Below are 22431 nucleotides of genomic sequence, written 5' to 3' on the forward strand. Positions count from 1 at the left end.
AGTTGTGTTCTAAATCTGGGGTCTCGAAATCAAATTCGTGGAAAATTACTTCTTTCTCGAAAACTACGTTACTTCAGAGGGAGCCATTTCTCAGTGTATTATACTACCAACAACTCCCCATTACGCGTTACCAAGTAAGGTTTTATGCTAATAATTATTTTGAGTAATTACCAATAGTGTCCACTGCCTTTAATTATTTGTGAGTTTACAATAGTGTTTTGTATAGCTGCAATATACGATTCCGTTTCTAGTCCATGGATTTGGGTGGGTGGGGGTACTGTGCATGCTCTCTCACTAAACTAAACTAATAATAAGATACCAATAGTTACAACTTAATAACTAGCCTGTTCCTTTTCCTGCAGATAGAGGCATACACAGACGCCCCAAAATGTCTCGTGATTTTTCTCACCACCACAGGCGAGAGCCACCGTCCTGATAAAAAAGGTATGAAACTGGGACTCAGATCTTAGGATGATTAAACTAGCCCCTTTTTGGTAGTCGAAATTCAAAGGAGCGTTTGGGAGCAGTATCCCCAGTGCTAAATAAGTAGGCCATAGATCAAAGAGCAGGATTTCTGTATATATCTGACAAAAATACATATTTTTTGTTCATACAAGGTGTTTGTCTTCAGATCAAAGTTGGGAACACATCCCCAGTGCTAGAGAATTAGGCTCTAGATCAAAGAGCAGGATTTCTTTACATCTGAAAAAATTTACAGCATTTTTTTGTTCATATAAGGTAGAAAAAGTATGTATTCTTCATACCAAAGTAAGAATGTTCTCGTCCCAGCACAACCTCGTCTATAAAAAAAACAACAGGAATGACATCTCAAATTAAAAATTTAAGCTTTTCATTTTCTGAACGAACGGAAACAAGTTCACTTCTTTCTTCGTCTCACTAAACCATACGAAGTTTGTAGTACAAATTTGACAAAAACAAACCGAAGTCTGAACCTTTAAAGCCAGTGTACACTATTGGTAAATGTCAAAGACCAGTCTTCTCACTTGGTGTGCCTCAACATATGCATAAAATAACAAACCTGTGAAAATTTGAGCTCGATTGGTCATCGGAGTTGCGAGATAACTATGAAAGAAAAAACACCATTGTCATACGAAGTTGTTTGCATTTAGATGGTTGATTTCGAGACCTCAAATTCTAAACTTGAGGTCTCGAAATCAAATTCGTGGAAAGTTACTTTCTCGAAAACTATGGCACTTCAGAGGGAGCCGTTTCTCACAATGTTTTATACTATCAACCTCTCCCCATTACTCGCTACCAAGTATAAGGTTTTATGCTAATAATTATTTTGAGTAATAGCCAATAGTGTCCACTGCCTTTAAGCCAATAGTGTCCACTGCCTTTAAGCTACAAGTGTCTTCAATGAAATCAACTTGTACAATTCTGAGAAAAGTGAGACATGATAGACACACTTGCAATCGACCATAAATTAATGCAATTTCAGCGCTGGTGCAATTTTTTTTTGCCTAGTGGGTTTTGTGATCTGGCGCTCTGAGCACTCTAGTGTACGAACACGACAAAAGAGGGCGCTGTAACTCAATAAAGGCAGGTTGGTTCTGTGGAGCAAAATAGGAACATGTTTTATTGAGTACATTGGCCGACCTTTTATGGTGTATGCTTAAATAGACTCTTCGGGCTATTAAAATCACAATATATTTTCTGATTTTGCAAGGGCAAATAATCATAAATCATATTAAAGACAGTAGAAACTATTGGTAATTGTCAAAGACCAGTCTTCTCACTTAGTGTATCTCAACATATGCATAAAATAACAAACCTGTGAAAATTTGAGCTCAACTGGTCGTCGAAGTTGCGAGATAATAATGAAGAAAAAAAACCTTGTCACACGAAGTTGTGTGCTTTCAGATGCAAGTTGATTTCGAGACCTCATCTAATTCTGAGGTCTCAAAATCAAATTCGTAGAATATTACTCCTTTCTCGAAAACTATGTTACTTCAGAGGGAGCCGTTTCTCACAATGTTTTACACTATCAACCTCTCCCCATTACTTGTTACCAAGTAAGGTTTTATTCTAATAAATATTTTGAGTAATTACCAATAGTGTCTACTGCCTTTAAAGTAGGAATAATAATAATAATAATAACTTTCGATTTATATAGCGCCTAATAATTAACACTTAATTCTCTAAGCGCTTTACAAAGAAGTACACTATAAATCAACAACAACATAAATATATATATATAACAAATAATACCACTACAAGCATACCGATACAACAATACAAGAACGTAAACTATTGTAAGAAAAGGTGCGTCTTTAAGGCACTCTTGAAATCACCAAGGGAAGATGTTTTCCTGATCGTCAAGGGCAGAGAATTCCACAGAGTTGGAGCCGAAGCCACAAAGGAACGGTCTCCATAGATATGCATATTAACAGGGTGTACTGCAAGGAGGTGTTGTGACGATGATCGAAGTGTACGAACTGGATTATGCTTATGAATTAGATCTGACATATAAGATGGAGCAAGATTATTCTGGGCTTTAAAACACATCATAAGAATCTTAAAAACAACACGTTTTTCTACGGGCAACCAATGAAGTTTCTTTAGAAGAGGAGTGATGGAATCTCTTGAATGAGCACCCACTATTAACCTTGCTGCTGTGTTTTGAATAATACCATGTCTGTAAGTGGTTTAGTTGCATCATCAATGCTTTATCGCATTCAATTGAAAAAAGTTTGCAAGGAGAGGGCCTAAGACTGTATACATTTTAAAACCACTATTAAAAATGTGACTTTTAATACTTTTTGTTAGTAATGTTGAATTTAAAACATGAACTATAATAAGTACTTCTGAAACAATTGAGAAAGAATGTGTAACAAATTAAATTGGGTTGTAATTTTGATTTAGTTTTCATTGTACGAACAAAGTGATTTGTTAAGAAACTAATGAAGAATTTCTGTACACATCCGAACTTCCGGAAATAGTTGGAAAATTGTTCCCCTTATACATTGAAATGATGTACTTTCAACCTTTTCGAACCCCTGGAGTTTAAGATTACCAGGAGCTTCTGAGAACAACATCACAAGTGTGAAGAAGTAGATCAAACAGTATGAATTTTTTTAATCTGGAGAACATACAGTATTTTTGTTTACCAGGGACACTTTAAAATTCAGATAAAAGTCTAAAATTTCTCCACCCCTGATCCAAGTGAACATTTCCAATTAAAGAACCATGATTTTTGTAAGTATGAATATTAAGAAGCAGTTCCACAAAAGTTGCAAAATATTGAATGAATTATTTGCTCTATTTGAGCAAAACATTGTGAGAAACATACTGCTTTTATTGGTTTAACAGGTAGATTTTCAAAAGTCTGAATTCAGATTAAAGTCAGAACTTTCTCATCTCTGTTTGTTTTGTCTTTGCTTAGTATGAAGAAGAGACACAAAGTTGCAAACTATTGAATGAATTATTTGCTCTTGATGAGAAAACAAATGATTGATTCTGTTTTTTCTTGTTCACTCTTACGTACATACTCCTCGTACATTTGTAAAAGCTGATGAAAAGTACGTGGCTAAACGTATGAATATTATGAAGCAAATCCACAAAAGTTTAAAACTATTGAATTAATGATTTGCTCTCGATAAGCAAAATATGACTGACTTGTTTTCTCTTCATATACTGTGAAGTCCACTCTTGTGTTGATACTCCTCGTAGAATTGTATGAGCTGAGGAGAAGTCCGCGGCTCAACAGTCTCAAGAGCGAGCAGGAAATGGCGGGGGTGAATGCAGTCTGCGTCGATATCCTCCTGCATGGCCGAGAGGCCGGCCTCGCGGCAAACCGCCACCACCTGGAAGGAAAACCACAAGGGGGGAAGGAAAGCGTGCATCTTAAAGAGGAATTTCCAGTCCTGATTAGCGAGCCCATTGTTTGCGTCTTGACAAGAGGAAGATGCTGTTAGTCGTTAGAGCTTCACATGTGATGAGGAATGACACTGTCTGATTTCAGACAAGAGCCTTCATTTGGATTTCGCTGAGTAATGGAAAGACACGTCAGACGTTCAACCCACAAAAAGTTTAAAGATTTTTTTGCAACGGCAATTTCTTCTCTCCAAACTTTCTCTCAATTTGATTATGGTCTCTTAAAAATATTTCTAGTCCAGAACAAGAGTTTAGCTAAAAGCCCTGCAGTATTGTGGATTTTCCTCCCAAATTCAAGAAAGTACCAAATAAACTAATAAATCAAGAAAAATATACCTTATTGTATTTAAAGGCAGTGGACACTATTGGTAATTACTCAAAGTAATTATTGGCATAAAACCTTTCTTGGTGACGAGTAATGGGGAGAGGTTGCTGGTATAAAACATTGTGAGAAACGGCTCCCTCTAAAGTGCCATAGTTTTCGAGGAAGAAGTAATTTTCCACGAATTTGATTTTGAGACCTCAGATTTAGAACTTGAGGTCTCGAAATCAACCATCTAAACGCACACAACTTCGTGTGACAAGGGTTCATTTTCTTTCATTATTATCTCGCAACTTTGATGACCGATTGAGCTCAAATTTTCACAGGTTTGTTATTTTATGAATATGTCGAGATACACCAACTGTGAAGGCTAGTCTTTAACAGTTACCAATAGTTTCCACTGTCTTTAAGGAATCTCTTTGCCCTACAAGAAGAAATAAAACCCAAGAAGTTTACAAAACTGCTAAGAAACAAAAAAAGGAATCTCACCTCAGCCCCAGAATAACTCTCCGTTCTCTCAACCAGGAGGTTCACATCCACATCGGGAGCGATGGGCATTCCTCGGAACTGGATTCGGAAAATCTCCTCTCTTGTCTGAGCGTCGGGCAGAGAAATGTAGAGAATGCGATCTAGACGTCCCGGTCGGAGTAACGCCTGTTAAGACAAAGCATAGGATTTGTAATTATAACAACAACAAAAACAAAAACTGATTATAAAGTTATGATTTGGGGTTGAACCATAGAGCTCTATTATATAGCTCTATGGGTTGAATGAAGAAACAATTTACGAGAGCGTTATTTGAGCATGCCGGCTGAGCTTTCTAGCCCTATGTTGGTTCAAATCCGGCTTTAGTCTTTTCTTTTTTTTCAACCCCAAATCAGTTTACAATATAATAATAATAATAATAACTTTCGATTTATATAGCGCCTAATAACTAACACTTAATTCTCTAAGCGCTTTACATTAGTGCCCTGGTCATAGGGCCAATAACATCCATTTTTTTAATGTTTCTCAACTCCCTTGGGAGTATACAACCTGGGCAACAGTTTATATCGCTCCAAAGGCTTTTTCATTCACAATATCAACCTCCACCCTCGCAGGTACCCATTTATTCCCCTGGGTGAAGAGAAGCAATTATAGTAAAGTATCTTGCTCAAGGACACAAGTGTCACGACCGGGATTCAAACCCACACTCCGGTGAAAACGCACCAGAACTTGAATTCGATGCTCTTAACCACTCGGCCATGACATTCTACTTTATGAAATGTCAATGGAACAATTAAGAACTAAAAATATTCACTAAAAGAATAACACAACAAATTTCCAAATGGAATTAAAATATCACTGTTACACAATTTTTGTTTAAAGAAAAGAAAAACAAAATCAAATTTATGTGCAGCGTATGGGGGAAAGGGTAATAAAATAGAAGTGAACATATCACACTAAAACAATTTTTTTTTTTTAAATACATGTAGAAGAAAAGAAATCAAACTTATTTTCAGCATTTTTTGGGAAAAGGGTACTCAAAATAAACAGAAAGCTCAATACAGCACCCTAGTCTCCCTCCCACGCTGCAGGTTTTACCCCTATGGGAGTCACTCACTGACAGAGACACCCTCGCTACCACGGCGACATTTTCCCCTCCACCCACAAAGTCAGCTTAGAGAAGTTGAGATGGATAAACAGAACAATCCCTAAAGAATACTCCATATTTTTCTGTTTATAAATTCCATCCTTCACCGGAAAAACAATTTCTTTAACAAGAGGAGGTATTTTTTTAGGAGGGGAAATCTTTAATTGCCAGTAGATCTGTGCTACTTCCTTCCATCCGGCTATTATCTATTTTCCCCCAAACAATCAAGGTAGAGGTCCATTTTACATATGACAGGAACAAAAGTTAATCGAACACACAAAATTGGAGATGATCTGAACTATATGAAGAAGTCATAACATGGAGGCTGGGAAATCCTTTATAAATAAGAATAAGGTCACAATTTGACTGGTCTTGGCTCCAGACGTTATCTATCTGATGATAATGATGTAGACTGTTAAAGCCATTGGACCCTTTCGGTACAGGAAAAAAAAAAAAAGTTCACAGATTTACAAATAATTTACAGGGTTTACAGAAGGCAATGGTGAAAGACTTCTCTTGAAATATTAGTCCATGAAATGCTTTACTTATTGAGAAAACGGTAAAACAATATAAATTCTCGTTAACAAGAATTACGGATTTGTTATAAACACATGTCATGACACGGCGAAACGCGCGAAAACAGGAGTGGGTTTTCCCGTTATTTTCTCCCGACTCCGATGTCCGATTGAGCCTAAATTTCCACAGGATTGTTATTTTAAGTTGTGATACACGAAGTTGTGGGACTTGGGCAATACTGTTTACCGAAAGTGTATAATGGCTTTAATCACTAATCAAAAGCTAAAGAAGCGCTTTTCGCACTACTCTATTACCAGGGGGCAACCCCAGGGGAATAAATGCTGACCCTTTTCACACTTGGATCATTTTACCCCTTTACCCCTGCTCTGGAGTAGGGGTCAGCAGTCAAACTCTGGGGTATACTTGCAACCGGAATCCTGTGGAATACGCCTCTCTTAATATTTATGCATGAATACGTCACAATTCTAACCCAAAACGAGGCAAGTGGTGTTGGACGTGCGCCTATATAGCCTCATTTTGGGTAAGAATTATGATGTCATGCATGAATGGGTAGCCATGGGGTAATAAACTTCTGGGCCCTCCCCAGGGCTGTATTCCAGGGGGATATGAAGTACAATGTGAAAGGACTTTTTGTGCTTAAACTCTGATAAAGTCAATGAACTCCTATGTACTACAGCGCCCTCTGTTGCCGGAAAGTATCAGACTTACACAAAGATGGATGCAAAGCTCTTGAGAACGAGACTATACACCAAGGGAAGACTGTGTTTGACAGGAGGGTAGGAAGTGTCCCTCTGTGTTGGTGGGACTCTAGAGAGGACCACCCAAAGACTCAAGACCTCTTGGGGAGGATATAAGACTGCCTCTAGGCACTTGTGACCCCATGTGACACCCAAGGTTGTTATGAAGGGGTACATCCTTACTTTGTTTGTTTTTGGTGGAAGTGAATTAGGAAAACAAAAGAGGGGGATTTTTTTTTACAGGGTCCAGTTTTAAGTTTGGGTCAGAGTGATGGGGGAAATATAAAAGTGCTGTGTTGATTTGGTGGCATTTCTAAGCGACAACAGAAATACAACTTTTTGGGGGGCTCGTTTTGGTTTTAATGGTTGTGCTGAAAATTTTAACAAGTTCCTTATGGCTTTGAGTGAAAATGAAAGCAAGAGAGACTGTTTGAGCAGACATTTCTTGTGTGAAAATTGAACATCTGAGCCCAATAATAAATCACAGCATTGCTTCTCACTAAAAAAAAACGTAGAATTTTGTGGGAAGCAGCGCTGCGAAGTTAGATCATGTTCACATAAGAGAAGTACAGGGCATACAAACCCATGTGACAGTCAACCAAAGGGTAAAGTTCAATGCTGTTTTTATTCAATGTTATGAAAAATCAAGAATTTAAATTCAAAATCCCTGTACAAAAATGAACAGACTATTTTGGGGTTTCAACAAATATTGCACAGAAAGGGTATCAAACATTGGCATTTTAAAGACACTGGACGCTATTGGTAATTGTCAAAGACCAGTCTTCTCACTTGGTGTATACCAACATATGCATAAAATAATAAACCTGTGAAAATTTGAGCTCAATTGGTCGTCAAAGTTGCGAAATAATGAGAGAAAAAACACCCTTGTCAGACGAAGCTGTGTGCTTTCAGATGCTTGATTTCGAGACCTCAAATTTCTGATTCTGAGGTCTTGAAATCAAATTCGTGGAAAATTTCTCCGTTCTCAAAAATTACGTCACTTCAGAGGGAGCCGTTTCTCATAATGTTTTATACTATCAACATCTCCCTATTACTCGTTACCAAGTAAGGTTTTATGATATTAATTATTTTGAGTTATTACAAATAGTGTCCACTGCCTTAATAACTTAATATTTATCTGATCTCAACCATCAGGTAATGAGAAGCTCCTGTCGTCCTGTCACTCCTTAATGATTCATCTGAACCCAGACACAATGAGGTTATGTAACCTGTGAAAATTTGAGCTCAATCGGTCATCGAAATTGTGAGATAACAATGAAAGAAAAAACACCCTTGTCACACGAAGTTGTGTGCTTTCTTATGCTTGATTTCGAGACCTCAAATTCTAAACTTGGTCTTGAAATCAAATTTGAGGAAAATTACTTCTTTCTCGAAAACTACGCTACTTCAGAGGGAGCCGTTTCTCACAATGTTTTATACTATCAACCTCTCCCCATTACTTACAATACCAAGTAAGGTTTTATGCTAAAAATTATTTTGAGTAATAACCAATAGTGTCCACTGCCTTTAATGTGAGGTTAGAGACTTGCAATGTTTTTCCCACTTTCACAAGGACCCTTATTGGAAAAACAAATGGATCACAAAACAACATTTGACCTTGGAGGCAGTCTTTAATATACTATAAAAAATATAAAAAAAAGGAAGTTGACATTGGTATATTTTTATGCTCATAATGCATTTAACAAATAGGTCACTGGGTTATTTTATTTCATTCTACATACCATCTTTTACCACCTCAACTCCCTGAATAGTACTCAGCCTGCCGCCGATTTCACAAAACTCTTCCTAACTTAGGACTAATCTTAATACATAGGACGAGTCCCTATGCCCTGCACTGTAGCATGTAAACCTTAAGATTAATCCCAAGTTAGGACGAGCTACTCGTCCTATCTCGAGATAAGATTAATCTTAATCGACGCCTGTGCTGCCAAGATTGTAGTGCACCAAGCTTACACAATCACAGGGTCAATCTCTGCCCTCACAGGTACCAGTTAACACCTGGGTGAATAGGATTCAAGTGTCTTGCTGAAGGACCCACACCCTGATGACTAGCAGTGTCATGGCCGAGCGGTTAAGAGCATCGGATTCAAGCACTGGTGTTTGATCAGCAGGGTGTGGGTTCGGATCCCTGTCGTGACACTTGCTACATAAAATTGGGGAGGTAGTGCTTTCTACTCTACCGGCCAGGCTTCGAATTGATGATACCCAAGCCTACATCCGTACGGACTGTAAAGGGGTTAACCCTGTTTCAGCCCTAGGAGTAGGTGGCAACGGCCTCTGGAAACAAATAATTGTAGCCCACACCTTGAAGTGGCCTTCAGGCCTTGTGTGTCAGGCGACTTGCAAAAAAAAAAAAAAAACCATCAAATTTCATGGTGTTGCCAACCACAAACTCTGTGCTTATGGCACCTATTAATGCACATAACTATACGAGCTGTAAGCGCAGAACTCGGCAGTAAGCAGAACCATGAAACTGGGCCCTGAAAATGACCCTGACATGTCATGTCATGAGCTAAGGCTAATGTCAATTACAATCTTAGAAAGTGTCTTTACTGAAAGACACAAGTGTCAAGACCAGGATTCGAACTAACACCCTGATGACTTAGCTACCAGGGTCCAATTTAATAGCTCTGCTTACAGCAGAAATATGTTAATGGCAACCTGTTACGCATATAAACTAATGGGCTGTAAGTGCAGAATTCCACAATAAGAAATGACCATGACACGCCATGACATGACCATGACATTGGGTCCTGCAAATGACCATGACACGCCATGACATGACCATGACATTGGGACCTGCAAATGACCATGACATAACATGACATGACCTAGGGATCATGTCAAAGTCAATGTGAATCTTACAAGTAAGTCTGGTACCCTACCTTGTCAATCATATCCGGTCTGTTGGTTGCAGCTACTATGGTCACATCTTGTAGTTTCTCAACGCCATCAATCTCAGTCAGAAGCTGACCCAGCACCCTGTCAGCAACGCTATTCCCTCCAGATGAACTGATAAAGGACACAACAAAAATGGTGTTTACTACTGATAATAATTCACAGTAACAAAGACATAAATTGCGAAGCACACAAAACTTTGCACAAGGACTATCGAGACAGAACAGCACAGACAAACAGCACAGACAGATCAGGTATTTTTTTTACTCCCCACCCCCCATCTTTTTTTTAATTCAATTGTTTAAATTAAAGCCATTGGACACTTTTGGAACAGAAAAAAAATTTAAAGTTCACAGATTTCCAAATAACTTACAGGATTTGTAGAAGGTAATGGTGAAAGACTTCTCTTGAAATATTACTCCATGAAATGCTTTACTTTTTGAGAAAACATTAAAACAATATCAATTCTCGATATCGAGAATTACGGATATATTTTACACACGTCATGAAACGGCAAAACGTGCGGAAACAAGGGTGGGTTTTCCCGTTATTTTCTCCCGACTCCGTTGACCGATTGAGCCTAAATTTTCACAGGTTTGTTATTTTATATATAAGTTGTGATACATGAAGTGTGGGCCTTGGACAATACTGTTTACCGAAAGTGTCCAATGGCTTTAAACTTTATTTCATTGAACCCACCCCCATTTCATAAAGGAGTCAACATTTTTAACAAACAATTGTTCTGAATGACCCCATGTTAAATTATAGGTTTTTTAGGCAAACTTAACAATTCCAAACAATGCAATTTAAAAAAAAATGGATTGGTCAAAAGACGACACCTACCTGCCCCTTTCCACAGCCAGGGCGTCCATTTCATCAAAGAAGATGATTGCCGGAGAGGCCAATCTAGCCTTACGGAAGACTTCACGGACAGCTCTCTCCGATTCACCAACCCATTTATTGAAGAGCTCAGGACCCTGATTAAAAGAGAAGGTTAAAGAGGTCAAGTATGAGGTCACAGTAGATCAAACATGAATCAATTTCAATTGAAGAAACAAAACATTGTAGAATTGCGCTTGCGTTGGGTGTATCGTGTGGAGGAAAATCCACATGAGGGTCTTTGGAACCAAGACTACCTACTTGGATATGTTATGTGTGCTATGTAATAATCCAGCTACTAAGGGTTAAAACTGCTTCCAGTGGTCCGACATCTGCTCTAGCAATGCAAGTTTTAACTTAAAGGGTGGCTGCAGTGTTTTTTTTAATAATTTAAACGATTAAACATGACTTTTTAAACCTGAAATATTTTTAAATATTTTTTATTAAATGCGCAAGTATTTTAAAAATGGTTTTCAAGAGATTAGGGGAACCCGCCCCGCCCCTAAAAGGGAGCATGAACGAGACGTGTGCTGTGTGTGGCCTGGTACCTAGGCGCGTGTAGTTAGGGACCAGACTCTTTTTGCCGACAATATGTTTGAATTCCCGACGTGACGTCGATGGTAGGGGGGCGGTAACAATCAAAAAAAGGCGGGCCATGACTTATTCGCTAATTACGCAAGTGAGATTTGTCGGGGAAAAAACAAAACACATTTTATTGATGTTCAATACATATATCAGAAATAAATGACAGCAAAATTAACTGTTTTATTTTAATTCACTGCAGCATCCCTTTAAAAACTGACTTGGTAACGAGCAATGGAGAGCTGTTGATGGTATTATACATTGTGAGAAACGGCTCCCTCTGAAGTAACGTAGTTTTTGAGAAAGAGATAATTTCTCACTAAAGTAATAAAAGACTTCTAGCTAGAAGTCTTTTATTCCTATCTGAAAGCACACAAGTTCGTCCAACAAGGGTGTTTTTTCTTTCATAGTTTTCTTCGATGACCAATTTAGAGCCCAAATTTTCACAGGCTTGTATTTTATGCTTATGATGGGATACACCAAGTGAGAACACTGGTCTTTGACAATTACCAAAGGTGTACAGTGTCTTAAATACACATCTGTGTAAGTGTAAACAAAAAACCCATTATATTATAATTATGAGAAAATAGAATTAGCTGCTAACTGCTTACCAACAAAAATGACCTATGGTATAAACGCAAAAAAATAGCGACTTGCCCAACGCTCGACCCTAGTAGTGTCTTTCTCTTAGGCTAAACGTGTACTTAGCCATATTGTTATATTGATTGTATTCTTTTCATGCTGCTTCTTTATTTCTATAAATGCTCCCAGGGTCTTGCTCCAAATTATCTTTCTGATCTATTGTTTTCTTACACCCCTGGGCCGAATGGAACAGGGAATCATCTTCTACTGCCATTTTCAAAAAAAGACTCAAAACCTACTTCTTCAGTCAGCCTCGTCATTAATCCTTTGCTGTTTTGTTTATCTTTCTTTCTTTGCATTGTTCATGTTTGATTTATTGTTGAGTGCTTTGATCTGTGTTAAAGGCGCTATATAAATACCTATACCATTATTATTATTATTACTACTATTATTAACACGGAATCGCAGGATGGGCATTCATATCTTTGTTCTCACCTTGACCGCAATGAAGTTAAGTCCACTCTCTGTAGCCAGTGCTTTGGCTATGAGAGTCTTAGAGCACCCTGGTGGTCCATACATCAAGATACCTCTTGGAGGTGTGATACCCATCCTCTGGAAGGCTTCTGGGTGTTTGATCGGCCACTCTACGGCCTGCTTCAGCTTCTGCTTGATGCTGGCTTGACCACCGATGTCTGACCAGTATACCTGGAGATCAAAAAAGATTGATCAGGTAAGTTTAGTGTAATCGAGGCAGTGCGTTTGGGATATATGAAAATGGAAAATGGTAGACCAATAATTCAAGAAAAAGAAAGGTTTTGCCCTTAATTCAAGTGAGACATCTTTTTACACTGGCCGGTCCGTTTTTTTCAGTGGCCCACCAGCTTTTTCACTGGTTCCACACTGGACAGTTAACGAGTTGGTGTATCGCCCACCAGTAAGTGCGGTGATAAACAAAAAGAGAACCTAACCGCGGCGATTATACAAACTTGAAACCAGGACAAACATCTGGTACGATGCTCGCGCAAACTGCGCTTGGTCTGCACCGTACGTACTATCCTTTTCTTTATGTTGTGGTAGCCTGGGTGCCAGTCTGTTTTCTTCATGAGGCGCTACATGCATAGTGAGTGCAGGTGTGGCAGGAGATTCTGTCCCCCCTAAGACAAACTGTGCACAAACTTCTTCCCATAGCGCCCTCTTTTGAATCATCCTGCTTCAACTGGCGAGTTGGTCAATAAAAAATTTTTGTAACGGTTTGTTATGAAATGCATATGGTTAGAAAGATTGTATAAAAATAGCATACAATAATCCACACAAATATGCCTCGAAATTGCACAGTTAGCCTTTTACTCTGCGAACTAACATGGTCGGCCATTTGACTCAACAAAATGGCATGCCGTGTTGGATCACGTCTTATCAGGAAAATCGTGCAATTTCGAGGCATATTTGTGCGGATCAATGTGTTTTACTTTTAAAACACGTTTCTGGCCATTTGCATTTCATAACAAACGGTTACAAACACTTTTTATAAACCAACTCGACCTATCCAAGACAACGTGTTCCTTTAGATTCCCATATGAGGGACAAAATCTGTGGCGGACAGATTTCCCTGCAATGCAGCTGATTGTGTACTGCATTGACTAATTTGAGAGGAAAAAAATCACAAAAAAAACCACCTGTCTCCAGTCCTGCAGACATGCAAAACAACAAGATTTTTTTTACAAATTACGATGATATTAACCTTAGGTACTCTGATCTCCACTTCCCTCATGGCGCTGGGTTTGACTCCCTTCAGAGCTAGCACAATGTCTTGAGGAGACACCGAGATATCATCCTTCAACTCTGCATCAATAAGACTTCCCTTCTGTCTCTCAAAACAACGGATTGCAGCTGAAATGAAATAGAGGAATGGCCATCGCTGACTGTGCAAGTTTCGTGTGGTTTTAAACACTACAGAATGTGATTTTGTTTCCTTCACATGTTAAGGTAAAATACTTCAAAATCTACAGTTCCCCAAAAGTATGTCAGTTGAACAACAACAGGGGACTTTTGAGATGCTAGGTGGCAGCAGACTTACCAGTACATAGACCTTTTCGCAAATACTGGGGCGCGCACGTAAAGGTTGGAATTAGGTGCATTGTGGTCTAGCTGGCAGCAAAATTTGATTCATATCTATCCCACAATGCACCTCATTCAACAGTCTGCGCTTGCGCATTGGTATTTGCGATAAGGTCTATTGTTCTCAGTAATGAGCACAAACTCAAAACAATGACAAATTTCCTGGTAAGTCTGCTGCCACCTAGCACTCCAAGTCTGCCATTGCACTAAAGACACGTGAGAGAAAATTTGTTTTTTGGGGGGTATTCAGTAGAGTTAAACGATATAATTCAGACTCAACATTGAACATAATTTGTTTCTGTTCAAGATATTACACAGTAAGTTACTTTGTTATTCAATTTAAAAAAAAACCAGGACTGCCGGACTTGTCCAATCATAAGTTTACTGTCCCAACAAATTTACTGTCGTGTCATGGTCAAGAGGTTTAGGTCACCAGACCCAAGCTGTGGTGTTGCCATAACTGCTTCATGAAAAGTTGGTAAGATAGTGCTTTTGAATTCTGCTCTACCAGCCAGGCTTCTAGTGGATGATACCCATGCCAACATCCTTATGGACTGTGAAGAAGGTAACCCTGTTTCAGCACAAGGAGTAGAAGGCAACATGCCCCCTGGTAGCAGTTGATTTGGATCAACAGCCATAATCAGGTAAGTGTGGCCCTCAACTTGAAGTGGCGATTTCTCATAAAATAATACAACAAATAAAAAATAAAACCACTGGCCTCAGGACTGCAGTCCAGTGTAAAATTAAAGCCCATACACCTCCTTGCACTGCTGCAATGAACAGTTCATTACCTTCTTTGCAAACTGCAGCTAAGTCTGCCCCTACATAGCCATGCGCTGTGTCTGCCACTGTGACTATATCCCTCTCTGTCAGGGTATGTGGAATACGCTGAAGACATTTTGTTAAAATCTGGAGTAAAAACCAAAAAAACACAGGCATGCAACTTTTGTTTGTCAAAACCAGAGGAAAGTGCCAGGCACAGCAACATTTAGTATTTTTGTTGTATCCTATACTTTCGTTAGACAAGCATGAACTTGTTCGAGTATGGCCTATAATATGCATGATGTAATAATGTTTCAGTCGAGTAATTCTAAAGTGTATACAAGAACATACATTTGTAAAATAAAGTTATTGAAATATATCACACAGTTTGAGTACTTTCTATAAATTGTGTTTTTTAAATTTCAATAGAACAGTTAAAAAACCAACGATTTGGTAATTTGCTAACAAGCTAAAACAATTACATGCAAGGTAAAAGGCACTTTGTACTATGAAATATCAGTACTTGAAGACTTTTTGCAAAAGCTTTTTGAATGCGAGCGATCAAGAGCATAGAAATTTCCAGTTCTGATGGTCGATTCATCAGAGCATTAGTTTGAAAAACTTCACTGCTGAAGCAGTCAATATTTGTATACTCTCTAAAGTCTAAGGTTAAGACTTACATCAGCCCTCTCCACAGCATTTGGAACTCCGATTTCAATCTCTCTGTCAAACCGTCCGGGTCGTCTTAAAGCAGGGTCGATAGCATCGGGTCGATTGGTTGCTCCAAGCACCATCAGGTGACCCCTCGTTAACATCTATGGGTATTAGAGTATCACACAGTCATTATCATCATCATCGATCACTTTTTTTCTTCTTCTGATATCGTTCAACATCACAAGGCCACGGACGGTCACTTCAAGTTGAGGGCTACACTTAACTGACACCAGGGTCACCGGGGCACGTTGCCACCTTTTCCTGGGACTGAAACAGGGTTGCCCCCTCCGCAGTCTGTAAGGATGTAGACATGGGTTTCATGCACTGGGAGAGCAAAATGCACTGCGGCCATTTGGCAAGAGTGGTCTGACCACAGGTTGTGCAACTTTAAAGGTTGTGACGACATCTGGGTGCCCTCTGGTTCCCCGTTTGCATTTGGACGCCCTTCTTAATCTTTAATCACAAAAAAGTTTCCCACATCCCCCTTAAGGTGATCCCTATACAGATGCTTCCCAGGTTGTAGCTTATACTTAGGTGTAATCCGCCATACGGCAGTTTAAGGCACCACCATACAACGATATTGACAAAATAGCGAGACTGCCAACATGGGGTAGAAAGCTCAATTGGTAAAGTGCCGGCATGGTAATCCGGAGGTTGAAGGTTCAAAGTAAATGTTCTAGTAAATTTGTCCTTTTTCATCCCCAATAATGATTTAACCATTTATTACTATATAAGTTTAATTCAAAGGCAACCACTGATAGAAACACTAAAACAAAATGTTTAGCTTATAAACACAGACTTAAAAGCAGTGATTATACTTTCAAGTTGGAGCCTCACCGAATCGACACCATCCATTAGAGTCAGGAGAGTCGCTACGATCCTTTTTTCCAAGTCGCTCTGGACTTTCTCCCGGTGGGGACACAAAGCATCCAGCTCATCAATGAAGATTAGACTGGGGGCGTTCTTCGCTGCCTCTTGGAAGATGTTCCGAAGTCTGGCTTCAGACTCCCCATAGTATCTGGAGAGAAGATAAAATTGTCAATTCACTGTTTTTACCAAAGGGCTTTTGTAAGAGTATAGAACTAACCCAGAAATCACACAAAGAGTGTAACGGTAATGTTATAATGTTACGGTAATGTTTTTTTTCTATGAGGTAAAGTTAATGAATTAAAGCGAGAGCATCCTCTGCTTTGCTGGTGCTGCAATACTTCCACATTTGACGATTTCCGGAGGGCAGGTGTGAATGTACGTGAATGTACACATAAGTTAGAAATAAAAGATTGGCAACGAGGTCTTAAACCGCTGTTTAAACAAGCAGGGTTGTTTCTGAGCCAACAGTGATGTCCATTATCAGCACCTTTAAGTGAATCTTTGTATGATTTCTAGGTTCGTTTAATACTCTTACAAAAGCTAAATACAATGTGGCAACTCAACATACAAACGGTTGGACTCTGATTTGGTGGTATACCTGATCTCGTGTAAAGCATTTCAATGAACTTTCTGCAGGATCAGTGAAAACTGGCAGAAAATCAGGGAAACTTATAAGCTATGTCTTATAAAAACAAATGCACACATTACTTAAAGGATTTGGGTACTTTTTCAAAATGTCCATAGATTTACATTAAACTTACAGGGTTTGAAGATAATGATAGTGGAAAGCTTCCCTTCAAATCTTACTTACTGAGGTGCTGTAGTTTTTGAGAAATGAGTAAAACAATGTCATGAAAATAGTTTGTAAATGATGAAAATTATTTTCATGACATTGTTTTACTCATTTCCCAAAAACTACAGCACCTCCGCACGCAGTATTTTCAGGGAAGCTTTCTACTATCATTATCTTCAAACTGTGTAAGTTTAGTGTAAATCTGTGGACATTGTGTTTTTTGTCCTACAAACGTTACATAGACCCTTTAAGTGGTTTTTATTATCATTTAAGGGCTCTTGTAGCACTTATTTTCCATTCTGTAATTAATTATCGTTTCCCCGGAGTTTTAGTGAATGTCTCTTTTTACAATTTTATTGGGTCACAGCTGGTCTGTTTGTACAATCTCTTTGCAGTTTTAAATTGTGCATACTCCTATTGTGTATTTTATAACTTTCCATTGTATATTGTTAATTTCTTTAATTGCTTGTCATTGTTCGCTTGATTTTGAACTTATTTTTATATCTTGTTGTTTTTGCTGATTATCTAAATTTTTTAATGTTTCTCTGTATTAGCGCCATGGAGCATTGTTTTCGATGGATATGGCGCTATATAAATTTTTACTATTATTATTATTATTATTATTTTAGTGGTGTTTTTAAAAATCGAAACCATCATTGTTTTCCTTGAGAGCACAGAATGATGCCTTACTTGCTCATGACTTCTGGTCCGTTAATGATGGTGACGTGTGCTCCTACTTCATTAGCCACCGCCCTGGCAATCATGGTCTTCCCTACCCCAGGGGGACCATACATTAGAACTCCCCTGGGTGGGGGAACACCTACAAGAATGAAGAAAAGAATACAAGAGTTAAACAAATCTTTCGAACAGACTTTCATCTCCACTACAAAATGTATTTTTTTGCATTTCTTCTTTTTCAGTGAATTAATGTCAAACTTACAAACAGGGTTGCTTTTGTGGTTTTTTAAAACCAATTATTGAAGAGCAACTAACCTAATGATTTGAAGAACTCCGGGTTCCTCAGTGGAAGCTCTAACGTCTCCCGAATGGTCTTCAGCTGCCTTGACAAACCTCCGATCTTATCATAGGTCACTAAATCTTGTTGAGCCTCCTCATCCTTCGCATCCGCAGCATCATCAAGTTTGCTAGCAAAAACTAATGACGTCTTCATACTTATGTTACTAAAGACAAGGTCTAGATGTCTTGGGCCGGATCGTTTCATTGGTGAGTTGGAGGATTTCCGTGGCGAGTTGGAAGATTTTTCAAAATGTAATTCTTGAAAGGATTTTGACAAGCCTTGGACAGAATCTCTCCCGGAGTTCAAGGAGTTGGCTTTCTTTGGAGTAGAGGTTGATATCACCAGAGAGTATGACAAATTGGCAGTATTTGAAGTGCTTAAACGATTGGGGGTTTTATATCCACATTTCATATTTTCAGACGGTGAGCGTTGAGAATTGGTTCTACGATTCGGACTTGGACTCAAACCATCATCCAGAAAACTACACCTGACATTTTGAGGTAAAATGACGCTTGAGTTCGACTCCGGATCTGCAGTCCTCAGCACTGATTGCTCACTAAGCCGAGGCTGTGTCCTGTACGGTGATTGGTCAATATCAATGACTGTTCCGTCGATCAGGGTTATTTGAAGGATTTGTGTCACGACTGGCTTGCCGTAGAAGTTGACGCTCAACACAGAGCCGGCAAGAACGCACCTCCCTTCAACTGCTCTTAGAAAGTATTGTTTAAACTCTGCACTTTGAAGAAACTTTCCATCATTCCTACAAATGACAGGCAAATAAAAGAGAAACATATAATTGAATGTTAAACTTTTGATCAACACTAAGAAATGTTCTCTTAGCCGAAACTCCGGAAACAAAGAAACATTTATAAGTTTTCAATTTTTTCCCTTCAAATACACTGTACATACTCATCTTACTGTTTCTTTGATTGAGATGGTCTTCCCATCAAGGGAACTTGGCAAACTCCCACAAGGATATATATGAACACCAAGCTGGCCACAGCCAACTTACAAACATACAAACATTGGTATAATGTTTATGATTTTAAAGTGCACAAGTCAATAAATCATGATTCAATTATTCTAGTCATTGTGAAATCAGTGGTTAGCTTGGTAGGATTCGAACCCACAACCATGGAGAACAAGGAGGAATAAACTTAAAAGCTCCATCTTCCAGGCTTTAAATATGTGTAGGCTTGGAATTTCATTCTAGAATTGGGGTTAAGGTTACTTTAAGTAAGCTTTGAATACCCAGTCAAATATTTATGTGATTACTCAATATAATTATTATCATAAAACCTTACTTGGTAATGAGTAATGGGGAGAGGTTGATAGTATAAAACATTGTGGGAAACAGCTCCCTCTGAAGTGGCATAGTTTTTGAGAAAGAAGTAATTTGCCACAAATTAGATTTTGAGACCTCAGATTTAGAATTTGAGGTCCCGAAGTCAAGCATATGACAGCACAATTCGTGTGATAAGGGTGTTTTTTCGACGACCAATTGAGCTCAAACTTTCACAGGTTTGCTATTTTATGCCTATGTTGATATACACCAAGTGAAAAGACTGGTCTTTGACAGTTACCAATGTAAACTTAACAGCACATTCCACTGAAAAGCCTGGTTCATATTTCACATGCAAGCAAATCATGTATATACGAAATTGTGAGATGTAAACAATCAGAATATATTCCCCCCCCCCCCCCCCCACTTTGACACAAGAGGGTTTGCTCCACTTTCGTAACGACTCAAACCAGGCTCAACTCACGTAGAATACAGCTTCACTTCTGCAGCCGATAACATCCGTCCACAAACGGCTTCAACACCCACCAGCTCATTACCCACAATCCCATGCACTTCTTGCAGGTGGTTGCTGATCCCAACACTGGAAGAGGGAAAGTTGGCTACCGGCCAAGCGGTTCCTATCAGCCTGACCTTTGACCTGCAGGTGGTGAGGAGGACGGGACGGCCAATGCAAAGGTTACATAACCTCATTGTGTCTGGGTTCAGATGAATCATTAAGGAGTGACAGGACGACAGAAGCTTCTCATTACCTGATGGTTGAGATCAGATAAATATTGAGTTAAAGGCAGTGGACACTATTGGTAATAACTCAAAATAATTAATATCATAAAACCTTACTTGGTAACAAGTAATGGGGAGAGGTTGATAGTATAAAACATTGTTAGAAACAGCCCCCTCTGAAGTTACGTAATTTTTGAAAGTGAAGAAATTTTCCACGAACTTGATTTCAAGACCTCAGATTTAGAATTTGAGTTCTCGAAATCAAGCATCTGAAAGCACACAGCTTCTTCTGACAAGGGTGTTTTTTCTCTCATTATCTCGCAACTTTGACGACCAATTGAGCTCAAATTTTCACAGGTTTATTATATTATGCATATGTTTAGATACACCAAGTGAGAAGACTGGTCTTTGACTACCAATAGTGTCCAGTGTCTTTAAAACCTAGATTAAATTAAAGTCAGCAATGAGTAAAATATATTTCTAAACGAAACATGTACACAAAAATATGAAACCATATATTGGAATGATCCCTAGATGAAAGTCAGTAACACTTTATTTTTTCTAAATATTGAGAAGATTTCCGTTTCCTCACACCACTTTTTCACTTATAAATGTTTACCGAAAGGAATATCTCTTTTGAGTAAAATTGAAAACTAATTTATTTCACGACAAATAAATATAAATGGTGGCAGGATACAGAAATTTTGTAAAAATATTTGTAAACAAAACATTCAAAAACCAACAGAAACACCATATAATTTGATTGATCCTTTTATTTATAACCAGGGTGCTTTATAGACCCAGTAACTTGGGCGCTGTGTCTAGGTGCTTTACTCCTTTTTAAAATTTGACTAGAGTACGATGGAAAAAAAACCAGTCAGAATCAAAATAACGTTAATTACCTCATAATTAACAAAGTAGATAGGGCAAACATTTTTAAGCACTGATAAATGATGTATTTATTTAATTAATATTAATAATTATTTGAACAATCAATTCATGTCAACTTTAATGACTAAAACTTACTAAAAACTTATTTGACCATAACAAGATTTAGATTAATCATAAATTGCTTCTCAAATTCCTCAAGAAGTTCTCAATCTCAACATTAAAATTACATTAATATTTTGGATGCCAATAATATTTGCAACAACTAAAAATAAAATATTGCATAAAATAACAAGACTAATGTAATAGAAGTACACCTGTACACGGGACGTAGTTAATTAAAGGAACACGTTGCCTTGGATCGGTCGAGTTGGTCTTTCAAAAGCGTTTGTAACCGTTTGTTATAAAATGCATATGCTATGGTTAGAAAGACGTTTAAAAAGTAGAATACAATGATCCGCACACATTTGCCTCGAAATTGCGTGTTTTTCCTTTAACTTTGCGAACTAACACGGTCGGCCATTTATGGGAGTCAAAAATTTGACTCCCATAAATGGCCGACCGTGTTTGTCGACGACGAGTAAGAGGAAAACCACGCAATTTCGAGTGATACTTGTGTGGATCATTATATTCTACTTTTAAAACATCTTTCTAACCATAATATGCATTTTATAACAAACGGTTACATACGCTTTTCAATGACCAACTCGACCGATCCAAGGCAACGTGTTCCTTTAATTTACATTTTTTCGCAAAAGAAAACTTAACTGGCACACCTTTTTCAACTTGCGAGCACACTTCTCCGAACAGAACACCATTTCTAATGAACCCATGGGTGGGAAGCTCGTCTGGTACGTCCCCTGCGGACCCGAAGCCAGCCCCGGTCTCGTTACAGTTTCCACCGGGAGAATCGGCGCTGGACGACGGCATTGGACTCTGTCCCGGTGTCCGGCATGTCCGGTGAATTTTCGCACATTGCGTCTTGTGATTTGTCCAGTCCCTGCTGCCGACAAGGATGTCGCATATTTGGCAGGCGATCCACTCCGATCTCGTGGACTTCTTCTTCGATGACATTTTATTTGTATCTATTTATATTTTGAGGAAACATGTGAAAAATAGCGCAACTTTCAGAGTGCCATTTCTTAAACATTTTCCAATTG

At 38.6% G+C, this 22431-nt stretch overlaps 1 protein-coding gene across 1 annotated transcript; it reads right to left on the bottom strand.

Annotated features, from left to right (window-relative positions):
• Window positions 1–1021: 1021 nt before the first annotated feature.
• Window positions 1022–22419, bottom strand: LOC139936533 (ATPase family gene 2 protein homolog A-like). The gene is made up of 13 exons (XM_071931368.1): window positions 22048–22419; window positions 20127–20412; window positions 18336–19120; window positions 18033–18162; window positions 16517–16697; window positions 15646–15780; window positions 14995–15112; window positions 13827–13975; window positions 12584–12793; window positions 10889–11022; window positions 10033–10159; window positions 4709–4873; window positions 1022–3827 (listed from the first exon to the last, which is right to left on the bottom strand). The coding sequence occupies exons 1-13, from the start codon at window positions 22343–22345 to the stop codon at window positions 3651–3653; spliced, it is 2895 nt and encodes a 964-aa protein (XP_071787469.1). The 5' UTR covers window positions 22346–22419; the 3' UTR covers window positions 1022–3650.
• Between the last annotated feature and the right edge of the window lie 12 nt (window positions 22420–22431).

Source organism: Asterias amurensis, chromosome 4, assembly GCF_032118995.1.
Source record: "Asterias amurensis chromosome 4, ASM3211899v1".
Classification (NCBI taxonomy): Eukaryota; Metazoa; Echinodermata; class Asteroidea; order Forcipulatida; family Asteriidae; genus Asterias; species Asterias amurensis.

Bases quoted from the DNA above. Each gene is read 5' to 3' on its own strand.
- LOC139936533 (XM_071931368.1), bottom strand. From the start codon at position 22,345: ATGTCATCGAAGAAGAAGTCCACGAGATCGGAGTGGATCGCCTGCCAA. The intron at 20,413-22,047 runs GTGTGCCAGTTA...CTCAACCATCAG, and splicing joins GTGCTCGCAAGTTGAAAAAG to GTAATGAGAAGCTTCTGTCG. The intron at 15,781-16,516 runs GTGAGGCTCCAA...TAATACCCATAG, and splicing joins TAATGGATGGTGTCGATTCG to ATGTTAACGAGGGGTCACCT.